The 17,441-nt window shown below is 38.1% G+C and overlaps 1 protein-coding gene across 1 annotated transcript in view; it reads right to left on the bottom strand.

The window, feature by feature from the left end:
- The window catches only part of ITSN1 (intersectin 1), a 140,558-nt gene that overhangs the window by 79,580 nt on the left and 43,537 nt on the right, over positions 1-17,441 (bottom strand). Inside the window, exons 5-12 of the mRNA XM_082478940.1 lie at positions 14,050-14,210; positions 12,412-12,591; positions 11,685-11,778; positions 8,907-9,007; positions 8,243-8,306; positions 6,079-6,216; positions 5,010-5,125; positions 63-325 (exon numbers count right to left, since the gene is read on the bottom strand). Of these exons, the coding sequence (XP_082335066.1) occupies positions 63-325; positions 5,010-5,125; positions 6,079-6,216; positions 8,243-8,306; positions 8,907-9,007; positions 11,685-11,778; positions 12,412-12,591; positions 14,050-14,210 (1,117 nt within the window). The remainder of the gene's footprint in view (positions 1-62; positions 326-5,009; positions 5,126-6,078; positions 6,217-8,242; positions 8,307-8,906; positions 9,008-11,684; positions 11,779-12,411; positions 12,592-14,049; positions 14,211-17,441) is intronic.

Here is a 17,441-nt window from a genome sequence, read left to right as displayed (position 1 = left end):
TTTGTTCTAATCAAACACAGCTGCTAGTGACATAACCACCTTCCTTTTATCCAATTGATTACCTCTCTTCTTTCTATTTCTTTCCTCCTTTCCTCTTCTCTCTGCCGTTCCAATTCCCGTTGTTTTTCCAACTGTTTCTCTAGCTCCAATTGTCTTTTACGTTCTTGCTCCTGCCGCTCACGTTCTTTCCTTTCCTGCTCTGCCCGTTCCAGCTGTGCTAGACGCTCTTGTTCTTTGCGTTGCTGTTCCAGGAGAGCCTGCCTCCGTTTTTCAAGTTCTAGATTGCCACGTTCAAAGTTCTCGCGTTTTTTATCTTCAAATGTAACTTTAATGTGTGGAAACATAAGGCAGAGGAGAGTTAAAATCTGCTACTGATTTAAATAAAAATAATCCAAATATGCCAAACCAAAGTGAAGTAACCTTCCAACAGTACTAGATGCAGCTCTCAACTACTGATAATGTAGCTCTACAGGTAATTCTAGGTTTTATCATTAGCATTTATATTGTAGATCCCCTTAAACCCACATCCTTAGGAAACCAAGATGTGAACTCCAATTCCCATTCCTCAGGCTTCGAGGTTTCTCCACAAAGCCCATCAAGGGGGTATAATTTAGAGAAACCATTCATCAGCTAATCCTCTGTGAGGACACAGTATCTGGAGTTCCTCTATACATTTGGTAATATCAGCAGTACAAGAACCAACATTTGCAAGCTGAAGTCAAGAAGACTGGATTCCTGCAGATTCTCATCATCAGTTACTGTCCTACAAGAATGACCTAAGTTCCAGCAAAGATTCCCTGACATTCTGCTGCAATATTGGGGATTGTCCTTCCCCTGTTCCACATTCCTAGGCCGCTCCCTCACAGTTCCTCCAAGTTATTCTTTCCACTTCACCTTCTGTTTCTTTTCATACCCTATGCGTCCCATTCCCATGCCCCATATTCTATATTTCTCTCCTCGCATGCTCAAAATGGACATTTTGGACATGCAAGTCAAGAGATAGCACATATTTACTTCAAAATGTGCATGCACTGTTTGACACGCTGCCCCAACATCTGCTGAACAAGTTGAATTCTTGACTTTTTCTAAGTTTGGCCCCCTTTCCTACTGCCAGTCACCAATTTTCATAAAACTTGAAAAAATGTAACCACTTTGATGTCTGTCAACTTTGTTTAAAATTAGCCACTGGATTCAAAGAATATTAAGATACAGACTGATAGACAGAGAATGTGATGATAACTCCCACTGATTCAGGAAACCAAGCAAAAAGGGGAAAAAATATGTCAAGAAAATCAGTTAAAAGGAATAGGTAGAAGGGCAAAACACTTGCAAGTAGCACGAACATTGGGATACCATGTTCAAGGCTAAGAAAATGCATACCACTAAGAAGAAACACCAGGTTCTAAGACGGCCGCCCAACAAGCTAGCATGGTTACTCAGCAAGATCAAGGTAACTACCAGAGATAACAAAGCAAAGCATATGTGAAGTACAAAAATAGAAGAGAACAACTTGTAGCAAATTAAATAAGTAGCTACGGGCCTGTGTTCCTAATCTTAAGGGAAAGCTTCTAAAAGGTTATAAAAGCCAACAATAAAAACTCTTTCAAACATCTCAAAAGAAAAACAAACACCACCTAGCCAGATTTAGCAAAGCCAGTGAAGAAGCAAGACAAAATTCACTATTACAAATAATCCTTACAATAGAACAATCTATACATCCAATACAAGGCTTATACACTTGAGTTTATCTTTAACTGAAAGCAGAAATGGCTTTAAAACAAAAAATGAAGAGTAACAGGTTGCCAAACCCAGACAATGCTAACCCATAGTTCAAATACAAAATTCATGAACTACTAGCCGTGCTGTGCAATCAATCCTTTAATCAACATCAGTGCTGTAAGACTAGAAGATGACAAGTGCAACACAAGTCTTTAAGAAAAGACAGTACAACGATCCTGAAAGCTACAGGCAAGTCAGTCTACTACCACGCTGGACAAAATAGCAGAGGCTACAATAGACAGAGAGTTGGTTTTTATACATGTATTATACATGACTAAACATGATACCATGGAAGAACTAATGCAGGAAACAGCTGCCTCTCAAGTCTAATAGACCCAATTGTATGAATAAGCAAGTTGAAAAACAAGATCAAGTCAATAGAAGAATACTTTTGTGATTTCAAAGTCTAATAAAGAAACTAAGCCAAGGCAGTGGTTGGCCTTCCTGGCACTACAAACTGCATACCAAAATCCTCTGATGCCAGGGACACAAGACTTAGGCCTCAAAGAGCCAATACAGGAGAGTCATATCTCACCTGTGGCCAAATGTTTCATTGTGAGACCTCAGTGAGGTCTGCTTCAGCAGTCCATGCTATCCTCCCTTCATCCTCCTACAGCCAGGAATTACCCAGCAGACCGCCAGCAGCAGTTAAGTTATAAAATACAAACCAAAGACAAGAGTTTTATTCTGAATTGCTCACATGCAGATCCCCTGAACTAACTTGGTATAGAAAGAGACAGAAGGTCCTTGGGAATTAACAAACAGTTAAAAGATCAGAATTAAGGGGTGAAATAAATTACCAACTTCTACAATGACAGAAAGATTCTCAGTAGCCTCCTTCAAAGATCTCTACTAGTATTTGCGCTGTTCAGTGTGCAACAATGATCTGGAAGAGACCGAAAAGTAACAAGACAGCTTCTGGAGATGATGCCAGATAGTCATGGTATTAAAATAAAAACCTGACTGGGAAGGAGCTTTAGAAGAATCTCACAAAACTGAGTGATCCATCAATGAATAAGCAGAGAAAATACAAATGTTAATGAATACAGAGTAGTGTACATGGGGAATAAAGATATTCCTAACTAAACACACACAGCCATGAGCTCTAAAATGGTTAATAAATTTATGGAAGGATGTTGGCATTACTGTGGGAAGGCCTTCTAAAACATCGACTCAGGGCTAAGCTGCGATCAAAGAGGCAATACAGTGTTAGGAATCAATTAAAAACATCGAAAAATAATTTAGAACAAAACAGAAAAGCATTATTATGGCACTGCATTAATCTGCCATGTTGCTACATCTTCAACTGTGTGACATTCAGGTCACGGAGTCACGGAATCATGGAGTTTTCAGAGTTGGAAGGGACCTCTAGAGATCATAGAGTTCAACTCCCCTGCTAAAGCAGGATTGCCCAGAGCACATTACTCAGCACTGCATCCAGGCGGGTCTTGAAAATCTCCAGAGAAGGGGACTCCACAACATCCCTGGGCAGCCTGTGCCAATGCTCTGTCACCCTCACCGTAAAGAAGCGTTTCCGTGTATTTGAATGGAACTTCCTGTGTTCTAACTTGTGCCCATTACCCCTCGTCCTGTCACTGGGAACCATTGAAAAGAGCCTGGCTCCATCCTCCTTCAACCCACCCTTTAGATACTTCTATGCATGAATAAGGTCTCCCTTCAGCCTTCTCTTCTCCAGGCTCTCTCAGCCTTTCCTCATAAGGGAGATGCTCCAAGCCCTTAATCATCTTAGCTGCCCTTCGCTGGACTCGCTCCAGCAGTTCCCTGTCCCTCTTGAACTGGGGAGCCCAAAACTGGACACAGTATTCCAGTTGCGGCCTCACCAGTACAGAGTAGAGGGGGAGAATGACCTCCTTCGACATACTGGCCACACTCTTCCCTATACAGCCCAGGATTCCATTGGCCTTTTTGGCAACAAGGGCACATTGCTGGGTCATGGATAATTTACTGTCTACCAGGACCCCCAGATCCTTCTCCTCAGAGCTACTTCCCAGCAGGTCCGCCCCTAACCTATACTGGTGCCTAGCATTCTTCCTCCCCAGGTGCAGGACCTTGCACTTGCTTTTGTTGAACCTCATTAGGTTCTTCTCTGCTCAGCTCTCCAGCCTGTCCAGGTCACGCTGGATGGCAGCACGGCCCTCTGGGGTGTCAGCCACCCCACCCAGTTTGGTATCATCAGAAAACTTGCTGAGGATACACTCTGTCCCCTCATCCAGGTCATTAATGAATATATTAAACAAAATTGGACCAAGTATTGACCCCTGGGGGACACCACTGGTTACAGGCCTCCAACTAGACTCTGCCACTGATCACAACCCTCTGAGTTCTGTCCTGCAGCCAACTCTCAATCCACCTCACTGTCACCTCATCTAGCCCATACTTCCTCAGCTTCCTAATGAGGATGTTATGGGAGACAGTGTCAAAAGCCTTGCTAAAGTCAAGGTAGATGACATCCACGACTCTCCCCTCATCCAGCCAACCAGTTATAACATCATAGAAAGCTATCAGATTGGTCAAGCATGATTTACCCTTGGTAAATCCATGTTGACTACTTCCAATAACTTCTTGTTCCTCAACGTGTTTCAAGATGGTCATCTTAGAATAAATACAGCAAAAGTAAAGAAAATACAAAAGAGAGTGAGGGGATGATCAGAAGTGTTAAGACGTTTCCTAACATTTAGCCTTTTAGCATCTAGGAGGCTTTCTACCCTTTTTCCCTGCCTTGTTTCTTCCTTTTTTTTTTCTTTTCTTTTCTTTCCTTTTTTTTTTTTATTTTCCCAAAAGCAGAGCTACTAAAGCTTGTATAAAAACCCATATTATTACATAGACTGCAATGAAAGAGGCCTCTGTATCTATACTGCAATCTTTTAAAGAGTACATAAGCTAAACCACACACCACCTATAATCAGAAGATGAAGGCAGTAAAAAGTTTTCATTGCAGTCCTATAATGGGGCTGAAAAGTGCCGCCTCTGTGCACAAGATAAGCAGCCTGAATGTTGTCCATATCTCCATTGTCACTAACACAAAGGATCATGCAACAGTCGGGAATTAGTTGGACCAAGCAATGTCTTGGTTATGCCTCTGACATGTTATAAACTGATCTGGAAAGAAAACGTTTCTTAATAAGCCTTTATAACTCCACAGCATATAGCCTGATAAGAATACCTTTCTGATAACAGCACACAATACATCTCTATTTTTGCTTGCTCACCTGGTAATTTCTTTTCCAGTTGCTGCTGTTCTTCTTCTAGTGCTGGTTCTTCTGGTAACCTTTGGTCTACAGATACTGAACTTACAGCAGATATGCCACTACCAGAGCGTACTCTTCTGTCAATAAAATGAGAATTTCAAGTTGCTTAAAAGAACTTATGCCTGCCAAATTTATTTAGGATGTAATGATGAAATCATACATTAAATGCAATGATGTAATGTTTAATGATATTTAATGTTCCCTCATTGTTGCCCAGAGGATTTTACTCAGCCGTTGCCATCAAGATAACAGTATCCTCCAGAGTCCCAACAGCACGCACTGGTGACCTGAGAAACCAAGATCAAAGTTCACAGCCCCATGCAACTTACAGATGTGTTCAACCCTGTCCCCAAGATCTCCTACTTGCAACTAGTCTGAAGTTGAGGAAATGCCAAGAATAGCAAAAGTTGCAAAGACAGAGGAAGAGCTCTCTATAGTCAAGCTAAAAACAAGACCCCACATGGAATAAACAAAAAACCTGTAATCTTCAAGAGGATACTTAAAGAACATGAAGCTTTGACTGTATGCAAACATTTCTTTCCATTGTTGTTACTGTCTTCCCACCCATTTCTCCACAAAAAAGTGAACTAGAGAAACCGAAGTAATGACTCACCACTACTATTCACGGATACAATTGCATCAAAAGACTTCTGAATTTGCTACAGTGTAAATTCATAGCATGTTTTGAATTCCCAATACATCCCATTTGCTCTACAGAAGTATAAACTTGAACTATAACACTTTAAATTTATATGGCCAGACTAAGTAAGTTTTGGAAGGTATGCTAGCACAAAACATTGACCAAAACTGTATTCTTACAAGGAATTCTTGATACTTCCAGCATCCAGTACTTGTAATAAAACCAAAAGGCTAGATAAGCATTTCCCAACGAGAAGGCCCTCTGTGCTAGAGATGCAGTACAAAATGGAGAAGGGTTACTTTTCAATCTCTTGTACTTTACAGTCACAGAACAGCTTTCCCAAACAAAATAAAAATTTAGGAGCGAGAATCCAGAATTATAACCAGTTACCTAAACGAAGGTGGAATATACTCTGGAGGTAGTACAGGTGGCAGTGGCTGACCAGACATAGCTACATCAATTAGGTGCATAGCCAGAATAAACTCTTCAGCTGTAAGTTTTCCATCTTGATCAATATCGGAAAGATTCCTTTTGAAAGAGAAGGTACAAAGTAGGTTAACTCTTAAATATTAAAAGTCATTGTTAAAAAGCATAGTTTTAATGTATTCAGTTCTCAATTAATTCATTTTTTCACTATATTTTTTTTCCAAACTACTTTGTTTTTTCAAAACAAATAAAAAGCAAAACCAAAATGCTTCACTATTTCCCACATTTCTCAGGTACATCTGCCTCAAAACTATCCTTATAGCCATGGCTTCTACTTCACTTGCTCTTTGAGTGCTCCCTGTACCATATGCTATGTAAGAAACTCTAATCAATGGAGTTTTCTTAAACACTTTGTGAATACCCACTACACGGTATCATTTAGAAAAGAATCAGCTCAGATGTTTGGCAGAACTTTTGGTTTGGTCTCCTTCTTCCCTGGAGGCTCCTATCTCACATTCCAGAGCACACATTTGCATTAAAATCAAAGCCATTAACATTCCACCTGACAAGCACAAAAACATTTTAGCATTATGCACATACTAAAAATTATGGAGTAACATCTCTGGATGGCTTAAAACCAGTGCTCCAACAGATGCACAAAATGCTTTTATTCATTTTAAGGTGGTATTGGACAAAATTTAACAGCCTAAACATCAGCTTTGTTTCTCCAGCATGCTGCACTCTAATCATGCAGGAAAATCTCCCGTGATACTGTGAAAAATCAAAGCTAAGCAACTGATAGAGTCTTTCGACGTCTCAAGGTACAGGACTCTGTTTATGGGATTTAAATTTGGAAGACAATTATAACTTCATGTGATCCATGCATGCATTACTGAACTCCTCAGGCTGGGGCACAAGAACATGCCAGTAGAATGTAAATCTAGCATGCTGAGAGGTAATTGATCAGCTATCTTAACAGTCTGGTCCACATCTTTGTTACGGAAATACCAAAACAGCTGCTACAGAATAGCTGACAGGCTGCATATGAGTCAGTGAATCCAATCCCAATACAGACTGACAAATCTTGCCCCAGAGAACAGCAACAGAGGTTCCACTGCCAGAGAGTAACTATCAGGAAAGGAAGCAATATTTAGGACAACAAAAACTGCAAAATCTGTTCCTTATCTCAATAGGCTTGGCAGTTTTGAATGTCAAAAATTAAAAGAGTTATGTTTAGAACTCCTGGAGTATGCTGATGTCATTCCCCTGCCCACACAACCTACTTCAACACTGGCAACAAGCAGAGTATTTTTTTGTTAATCATCTGCTGGATGACTGGGTGGGTACTTTTTTTTCCTTACAGTAGCTTTGTTAGGAAACAGAGAAGGAGAGAGTGCTTTTTAAGATATAACAAAAACATCAGTGCTTAGCAAAGAAAGCAAGTGCAATTGAACCTCCAAGGTAGAGTGACAACACAGTTGACATCCTCATGCAGAAGTCACATGGATTAGTGAGTTGACAATGTTTTTCAAGCAAAGACTATTTATAAAGTATAAAAGAAATAACTTTCCATGTGACAATAAGAACATAATAACTTCAGCAAACAAGAAATTGAAAGGAAAAAGAGAAGCTTTTTAAAAAGAAAGAAATCCTTTTAAAATGCATTATTTTAAACATATGTAACTCCAGCCCCTTGGAAATAAGCTCTTAGAAACTCATGTAAAAGGCAGCCAAGCCCCCCAAAAAGTATGGTTCTGGATTAAGCTTCCTTTTGTACTACCTGTGCAAATGTATAAGTTTCACCGGTGCTGTATCATATATGGCCAGGGATGTGGAAGACATATGAGGCTGAACATTTGGTCTGCCTAAAAACCCCACAATTGAAACCCAACCTACAAAACATCTATATGCATAGCATAAAAGATGCTCTTTTACTTTTGTGAAGTAATATCAATATAACCATAGCAGTGCAGGTTTTGTTTTACGAAGTTATACATCAAGAAGAGCAACGTATAATGATTTATCAGTGGAGGAAGGCTGAAAAGGGAGGAAAAAAACCCCACAATATACAGTATAGAAGTTTAAGTATAGTTTCCAGTTTGATGGAAATTAATAGATTTATTTTTACCAGATTGTAGCCAGCTGAGCCTGTGGTAAACTTGACTGCATGAGAATAGTTCTTGCTTGTGGACCTAACAAAGTAAAACAAGGATTAACAAACAAATAAGCAACTTTCTCCTTTCCTTGCATTACCAAGTAGCTACTGCACAAGCAGGCCTTAGTTCTGAATAGGTAACACTGAAGAGACGTTATCAACGTGAACTAGGCTCAGCCCCCAAAGGAAAATACATAACCCTTCCCCTCTTCAACAATCACTCAGATTTAAAAAAAAAAAAAAAGAAAAGCTATGAAAGGCAAAGAGATGCTCCCAGATGCTCCCAGAACTAGTAAAACTAAGCCAGTGTACCATTCTAGTTTGTTTCTGTGGATGAACTGAACACTGTAAACAGCTGAGTTTTCACATAACCTACTGTACCACTTCCAAGAATCATTTTCCAGTGCCAATTTTGTTTGCAGAAGATAATGGAAAGAAGGTGATAAATTGATCTCAGCTATGATGAATATTTGCTTCTAAACAAGATCATTAAGCAGTTGGGAGATTCAAACAGAAAAATATTGACGGTGGCAACAGAGAGATGAGAGCCTCTTACTATCTGAATAGCATTCTAAATGCTATTATAATTGGCCTTCTACAGTTTGAAAAAAGGAGACAACAAGAACTTCTTCAATACCTGTTAAGTGTCCACTCATTGTTTTATCATGGCTATTGAACAGCTGTCTGTACTTCAGTCTCGATGACTGAGGTACAGCCCACTCTGCCACAGGAGGCACACTAGAATTAGAAAAGGGGTAAGGGGGGGGGGCAGAAATATAATTTTAAATTTAATCACATGAAGCTAACAAGTACAACAGTATGAAGTGCTGCACAGAGATAAAGTTTTACACCTGAAATTCTTCTTTTCGCAAATATTCCCTTCTATTCGTGAAACCACAACAGATTTTACTTCTTGTTTGAAAACTTTTATCATAATTCAGTGTCTTAGATGATGTTTTTTGGTAAAGTTGAATGTCAGGCCTAAGAGGCTTTTTTCTTTACTAGCAGAGAATTAAGTAACCTAAACAGTTCAGAGAAGCTAAAAGCTTTTACCTAAATGTATAATAGGAAACACCTTACCACAGTCAGCAGAAGTAGTATCTCATTTTACCCTGTCTTTAACTGGTTGTCTTAGCCAAATAACTCAGAAGTTAAGGAAAACAAATGTAAAATATGCTGAAAACATAGAAAAAAGTGTGAAAAAGCTACACTTGAAAGCAATCAAAGTTTCTCATAATGAAATTCAACTGACAAATGTAATATTCCCAGCTCTAATTCATTCACATAATAGGTTGAGTGCTGTTATTTGTAACTATAATTTCCCATGCTTGAAGGCTGACAAGTCTTCATACTGAAAAAACAATAAGCACAGTTTTTCTGCCTTTAGGCACATTCAAAATTTGTCCTTTTTGTTAAGGTTGAAAAAAGGTAAAAAAAAAAAAAGCAGCCAGATTAAATAAGCATTTGTAACAGCATGACAAATTACAATTAAAAGAATGAACCAAACCCAACAAATCCATTTTCACTGGTCCACTAAGCAGATACCATGGTAAGATCTTTCAAAGTTGATCTGAGAAGGATTATATGAATACTCTACTAATTGACCTTATATCCCATTCTCACATGAAAAGACCCAAAACAGCTAATACCTCTATTTGTATTTCCTATTTCCAAACTAATGTGCTTTAATAATACTCTTTCATGAGAGCTAAGCAAAAACAAGCGGCATCTTAAATAATGAAAATAAGAATTGAAACTTTAAAAAAAGCTCACTATTTAAGTTTTATCCATGTGAACTCCTTCCTCACCAGTTTTGCTAAATTTGGAGTTTCCCCACTGTCTACTTTTGTCTTACATATATATGTGTACCTTGATACGTGAGGTAAGGTTACCACACATTAAGTAATGAAACTTTCCTTCTTGGATACTTAAATGGTAGTTTTGGAAGAAAAAATGCTGGAGGACAAAACAGTTGACTCATGTATGCCAAACACCATGCATGCCAAGAGTCCACTACTGGTGACTCGGCAGACAGAGCGATAAAAGCGTCACAAATGGAATTTCACCCTTCTTGAAATTCAAAATAATTCTCAGCTAGAAAAAAAAAGCTTAAACTTTACATTTCATTTGAATGAACTTAGCTCTTCTTCTCCCCATTCCATAAACTCTGCAAATCAATGACCTTGCGATCTATTTCTCCAAAATAAAACTTGAAGACACACACCAGTTAACCATTCAGCATTAGCAGCAGTCTGTGAAAGAATAACCCCTTCATTGCTGGCAGGTGTTTCACAGTTACTGAAGTAACAGCAATTGAGCTAAGGAAGCTCCAACTCTGGCCCAAACAGATTCAGAGAACCACACAATTTCATCTCATCTGAGGCTCAGGCCTATGTTGGCAATAAGAGTGACTACCAAGATTCATATATAGCTAAGCAAAAAATTATCATGGCCCTTTTATGGAGTATCTAGAAGCCATTTCAGCTGAAGTTTCTTGAACTTCATTCTTTATAAATACTAGGTGTTATAGACAAAGCAGATAACTTCTTGTACCTCTAAAAATTATATCAGAGCATCACTACTCTGTTCCTGACAGTACTAGATTTCAAAGATAAAAAGAATTATTTGTTTTGAAAGATTTTTAATTCTGTTTGCCAATAATCAGTAGTGTCACTTATCTAATACTAAGGCACATGAAAAACCTGCAGAGAAAAATCAGAATTAAAATAGGTAACTAAATAATGTCCCAAGCCATTCTCTTCTTGAAAAAAAATCTGTAGTATAGACCTGTGAGAAAGTTTGATTTCTAAAGACTTCGGGAAATTACTATCTTACCTCCTCTAAGGAAGTTCTATTTTGTTTGATACATTTCTTCAGACCATAGTAAAATACATTTTTCCTAATCATACATTTTCCTAGGCCTTGAAATAATCTAAAAGCCTTCTAGGTGATTTTTCATGCAGAATGTGAAGAATATATAAGAAACAGTTATGTGGGGTACATTTAAAATATAAAAACTATTAAATATTTTGCTTTTAAAAATAATCCTAGAGTTCCCAATTTTAAAGAACATTACTTGTTATGTTTTCACACTAACAGGAAGAGTGCCTGTGCTGTATTACACAATGCAGATTATGTTTACAGAAGCAAATGCTTTTCTAAAAATTGAGTTTTCAAGAGTTTGAAAATAGTGTCAACACATACTGTAATAGTTGATTATTATATTTCATTGATTCACTACTCATGGAGCATTCCTTGTAAAACCACAGCATCCTATGAAATCCTGAAGTAGTATCTCAGCAGGAATTGATTTCTGCAAGTAAATATTATTTCAGAAAACAACTTTGCGAAAGAGTAGTTTTTTCTAGCTCTGGGGAACCAGATACACACAAACACTCATTCCATACCAACTTACCTAGCCACATCAAACGACTGTGCCTTTTGCAGTTTTGCGTTTAGCTGTGATCCTGGACCAGATCTACTAAAGGAAGAACTCTTTGGCAATGTGGCTGGAAATAAGAGAATACACGTATTTTTTAGTACGAGCATTTTAAACTGTAGAATTCCAATGACATTCATTCAGTTCCTACTATCAGAAGAACCATAATGCTTGTATTTGATGTTATCCCTTTTAAAAATATTAAGTTAACAGTGTCAACAAAATAGGTGAAAACACACAGCACTTCTCTCATGTCTTTTTACTCTTGCAGTTTTATGCAAACTCTGTTGATATCAAATTATATTGTGATTAATGTTAGAAATCATACATAGTCCAGTATTTTAAAGTAATCCCAACAAAGAGCAGTACTTCAATAATTATAAATAGATAGGAGAGGACCAATTTCTAGGCAACAGTTTACTGACAAGCTAGATTGATCACACTGCTGTTATAACAGGGTTAATATTTTGCTTAACATGACTGACTGTTACAGTATGGTATGTCCATGTTTCTTCTTTTAACTTTTATACAAGTTTGCTAACCAATTACATTGGGCTAAACCAAAGCACAGTCCTTACCCAAAGTCATTCTTTAAAGTAAGTTAGAATGGCTAATTCCATGTCTACCATTCTCTAGATCCAAAGAAAATGGCAAAATAATTTGTTAATAGCGAGAGAGTAAACAGTCTCAGTATGTAGCATACCAGGATGAGCAAAAGCAGGCAGAGGCTGTATAACAGCAGGAGCTCCATTAGCCAGGGGAGGTACTGCTGCTGCAGGAACAGAAGATACTAATGGTGGAGACATTCCTACTACTGGAATAGATGCCATTGGCACTGGGGCAACAGTTGTAAGAGATGGCATGTTGGCAATGCCCCCAATACCTATGGGCAAGAAAAGGAGATATTTTTTTCTAATTTAGAGACTCCTAATATGATACAACAATTTAACTGCAGCCTGCAACCCAGCAGTAAATGCAGAATTAAAGAGCAAATTGAAATGGAAACTTCCACACACCCCTTGAAAGAACTCTTACAGTCCACTGCACCATTAGCATGGCAGGGGAACATAAAACAATGCAGAGGGGACAACATACCACTTTATAATGTAGGCATATAAGATCACACTGGATGTAACACTGACCAAAAAAAGTCTATTAGCATTTGCTGAAGAAAAGAATTGTTTGCCTTGAACTAAACGAAGAGCAGCACTGTCAACTTCCAGTGAGTAATGAACCCAAAGCCTACATTTAGCCACAGCTGAAAAGAACAAGCTTCAGGATAACTGCTTGCAGCCTATTGTCAAGATGAAACAGTGCAAAGCTAATAGGGTAAAGCACAGTAATGAGGTATTTTAGGTGTAAGCACAGTTGCATGGGTAACAGGGAGGTTAAGGAGGTCCAGTCATGCCAATGGGAAGAATGAGGGTGTGTGCAAACAGCTGAGATCAAGTCTACAGTGAATGAGAAAAAAGAAAAATCACAGATTTTGCTGGTTTTATTGGGGGGTTGACTTTTCTCACTTAACAAATACCGCTCTGTTCCATTTCACTGATTTCTTACAGTCAGAAATAAAGCTGTTGCTTTCACAAGTTTTACAACTGATCAAACACCACAGTTTATCAAATGCACTATTCTCTTCTCTTAAGGACAGCAGTGATTCTCAGGCACCAATCAGCTTGAGTCACAGCAACGACTAAAACAGAAAGGTAAAGAACCTCTCACTACAGAATACAACAGAACAACAAGGTGTCAAACATGAGGTTCAGCTTCATTTAGTTATTTTCCTCTCACCATGCCATTTTCCCTACTCTTTTCCTTAAAATTATGGTAACCTCGGCAGTATTTAACCACGAGAACTGAATCGGCAGCTATTCTAGCTAATACCAGTGCAGCAGTGTTCATAAAATAAAAGCAGAGGGGTGCATTACTACCATGACTTGTAAAAGTCAAGAAAAACATAGCTAATCTTGCCAAAGTTGCAGATCCCTTAATGAGAACAGTTCAAATAAAAATTCCATCACTTTGGAATGCACTAGCCCTGCTACCCAATCCATCCTTTTTCCCCACCAACACTTTTGTTTGCAATGTACACAGAGCATTATAAGACCTGAAGCAAACAGCACCTGAATTGATGTTATTCAAAAGCAAAAGGGTGCCAAAAGCTCATTGAGGTTTTTTTTTTTTGAGGACGTGCATGCATGTAGCAGCATTTGTTTTTGAGTCCATGTACTTTTAGAAGTACTTTTTCCTAAAATTTTCTCTTAGGAATTGCAAAATGACAATGAAATTCAACTGAGGTTGCTACAATACAAGCTAACAAGGAGGAAAACAAAGAGCTTACCAAATCCTGGTGCACTAGGCACAGCAATAGGTGGCTGCTTCATGACAGGAGGCAGTGCAGATGGGAGTTGATAACCTTGTAGTTTTAATTTGATAAGTTTCATAGCTATTGAAAACTCCAACTGATCCATCCTCCCATCATTGTTCATGTCAGCTAGAGCCCTACAAAATACACGATTTTCACAGTTAGACTCTTAAATTATGAACTTCAGGAACTGCCCTAGGAATGTGCACACAGGCACGTAAATTCAAGACTAACTAATTTTCACTCAAAATAATTATGCCAGGGTAAAAACAGTCATGAAACAAGACACTGTTTAAACCGCGAGCTTCTTGATTTCTTTCTTGGAGTGATTAATGAATATTTTTAAAGTCACTTTTCAACTCAAAAGAATTACAGTGAGGCATCTAGAGAAGAAAGGTTAATGTAGTTCTACAAAAACTTTGCAAAATCACACAAATGAAACTACACGGTACTACAAACAGCACCTCAGGGAATCAAATGACTAAGTTTGCAAAGCTGTATTTTAGCTACACTTAAAATAAAATATTCTTTAAGTCTGTGCACTTTACTAAACACCATTATATCTGCAAGTGTACATATGTGTTTTCAGTTAAACAATAGTACTCAAGATAAAACACTGAGCCTAGACCTTGAATAGGCTTTCATGTAAAGCAGTCTGACTTAAACAATCTTCTTTTTGTTTCTTCATTTGATGGTTAAGAAAACCATGCTCAGCAGGGAATAGGACTGGGAGGTTGGGGGAAGACAAGCAGGAAGAAGAATGTTAGTTCCTGCAATTGCAAACCAAAACCCAGAGTAAATGCACATTAATAATGTAATTGGTTGTAAACTTAGTTTTAAACATTATGCTTATTTCTTCGCAATGATTTGAAGAATTAAGTACACATTTCAGTATTGGAATTATATATATTTTTAAGTTCATGCGTACATTTACATGTCACGGATGTGACAACAAAAAGGACACAGGCAGTCTAGTTAAACTAGAGCTTTATTTCTGATCAAATCCCTGTCAAGGAAAGCTTTCACGTAAGTATGTGAAAAGTTATCAAAAAAGTACTGCAATAAATTGACTATTATTTATAATTGATACTTAAATAAGTAGATAGACAGGTAAATGCAGTGGCAAACATTCACAAAACGAAACCCCTCTCAAACCAACTAAAAAAAAACATAGGAAAACTGAAAAAAAAAAAAAAAGGCAGTGGTGGTTGCCACAGGCCAACCATACATCTTAAAGAGTTTCCCCTGGATTAGATCACCAGTCGCATTTCCCCAAAAATTGAGACACTCCAACCCTTCCCAATACTTATAAGACAGCATTTTCAGCAGTGTAGCTGTCTTAATCCACCAATTTTGATGTCACAAGGCTAAATAACACTACTGAAAATCTGGCAGCAGTATTTAAAGACAAAAGAGAAAGTCTAGTGAGGAAACTGTAGACTCTGAGGCTTGCAGTTAAAACAGAAAAGTACACATTGTACCACTCCCTGAAAGATGTTGAATTACTACATATATTTCATTGAAGAACAAGTTCTGGCTGTGAGAACTTCTAGGTCATGTTTCCTGAAGCTTTGCATCTCAGCAAAGTTTACACATAAAATCTACCTACTCTTCAGTAGCTTTAAACCTTTCTCTAATCCCACTACCAGCAATTCTTTGGAATCCTAAACTTAGACAAAACTGATTCTGGGACCCACACAGCATAATGTGATCTGGATTCAAGATTCAGTCATGATCGCTTAGTATGTGGCTCATTTGACAAATAATCAGTTAAAAAGATCCTACTGTAGCAGTTAAACTTGATATATGGTAGTTCAACCAGCAGAAGGAAGAGGGAAGGCAAGCATGGCAAACCTGGACCAAGAGAAGTACAAATTTGAAATGGGTCTCTTCTTTTCCTTGCAGAACACCACTGCTCTAGAATCTCAGCTTCTGATCACTCTTCCACAAAGAGCAAACAACACACTGGTATCTCCTGATGTACTGACAACCTAAGTTAAAGTGGAAGACGTCTCTGTAAGTTGCGTGAAGACAAAAGCATGACAAGTGGGAGAACCCTAGTGAAGGTAGAGGAGCTTCTCTGCTATGGGTGTTAAGCAACTGCAAGGACAGACTGCACTAGCTGTTAATGCAAAAAGTATATTACAAAATGAGAGGTATAGTTACTTCTAGAAAATAGTTAAAAACACAAAGGAGGCTTCTCATTTTGTTACCGAGGTTATCCATGTTCTGGTAATTCTGAAGTACAATGGCTTTCTCCAGACAAAAAAATTCTAAGAGTTTATTAGCTTCCATCGTATTTTTCTGTCCAGTGAGGTGTACATACCACAAGCCACTATGTGCAAACCTGCAAACAGACTGCAGGTATGCAGTATGTAGTTCTTTTCCTCCTATACAATGAAACAGGTATAAAACTCAAAAAGACATGTTTGCATATCTCTAAAACCTTCTCTATGTCAGAAATAGGTATATTAACTTGAAATTCCTGTAAAAAGCCCAAATCCATTCTGAAGGAATTCACAGTTTAACTATGACAACTAAGAATATCCACCCTATTTTTCAACAATAGCATGGAAGTGTCCCACAACATGCTGTATAATTTTTGCTGCCCAAAATCATCACTTAGGCTTACAAGGAATAGTATTACTCAGTACATTTTAATTTTCTTCTTCATACACCTTTTACTTTTTACAACCCAAACAGTTCATATAACATCTATTAGCCACCACCTATAAACAGTGACGTCTCACTTGGGAGAAATACATGCTGCAAGTCTTACAAACCCAAAACATTCAAGAGGCAAAAGGCATTTGGAACGTTAGAATGTCAGAAACTTAATGGCTAAATGTATTTTCTGAAGTGCTCCCTTTTGTGGGTTTTGCACTAGGAAGTAAACCAACATACAGTGAATGAGTACTGAGGGTAAGAAAGCCTCATTAGAAAATTACAGAGTATTAAGAGCAATGGAAACCAAAAGCAGATAATTAACTTCATTTAGTTGATGCTTACAAGCAGTCACCACACCTTTTTGAAGGCAACTAAGGAAAATTCAAAAATATTCAACAAGGGAAATGGGGTGTGGGGGTTAATGAAAGTTTAGTTCAACACTTGCTTAGCCATTCTTCTGCCCAGTGGAAACGGGCAGTAAAAGACAGGGTTATATATCTAGGCAAGCTAAGGATGTGCATAGGAACAAAGCTAGAGAAATTGATCTGGATGAACCTATTCTAGCAGATTTTTGACTACACTCCAAGCAGTCAGTGGTCCTCCCAAAGACAACTTGTTCCTCAACATACAGAGAAGTCAGTCCATAGCTGGACTTGACAGCTCAAATAGTCACAATGTTCCTTACATCTTTGCATTTAAGC

The sequence above is a fragment of the Vanellus vanellus genome, assembly GCF_965231255.1.
Source record: "Vanellus vanellus genome assembly, chromosome: 1".
NCBI classification, from domain to species: Eukaryota; Metazoa; Chordata; class Aves; order Charadriiformes; family Charadriidae; genus Vanellus; species Vanellus vanellus.
Note: the sequence above shows the minus strand (reverse complement) of the source record. Positions and strands in the feature narration are given on the sequence as shown.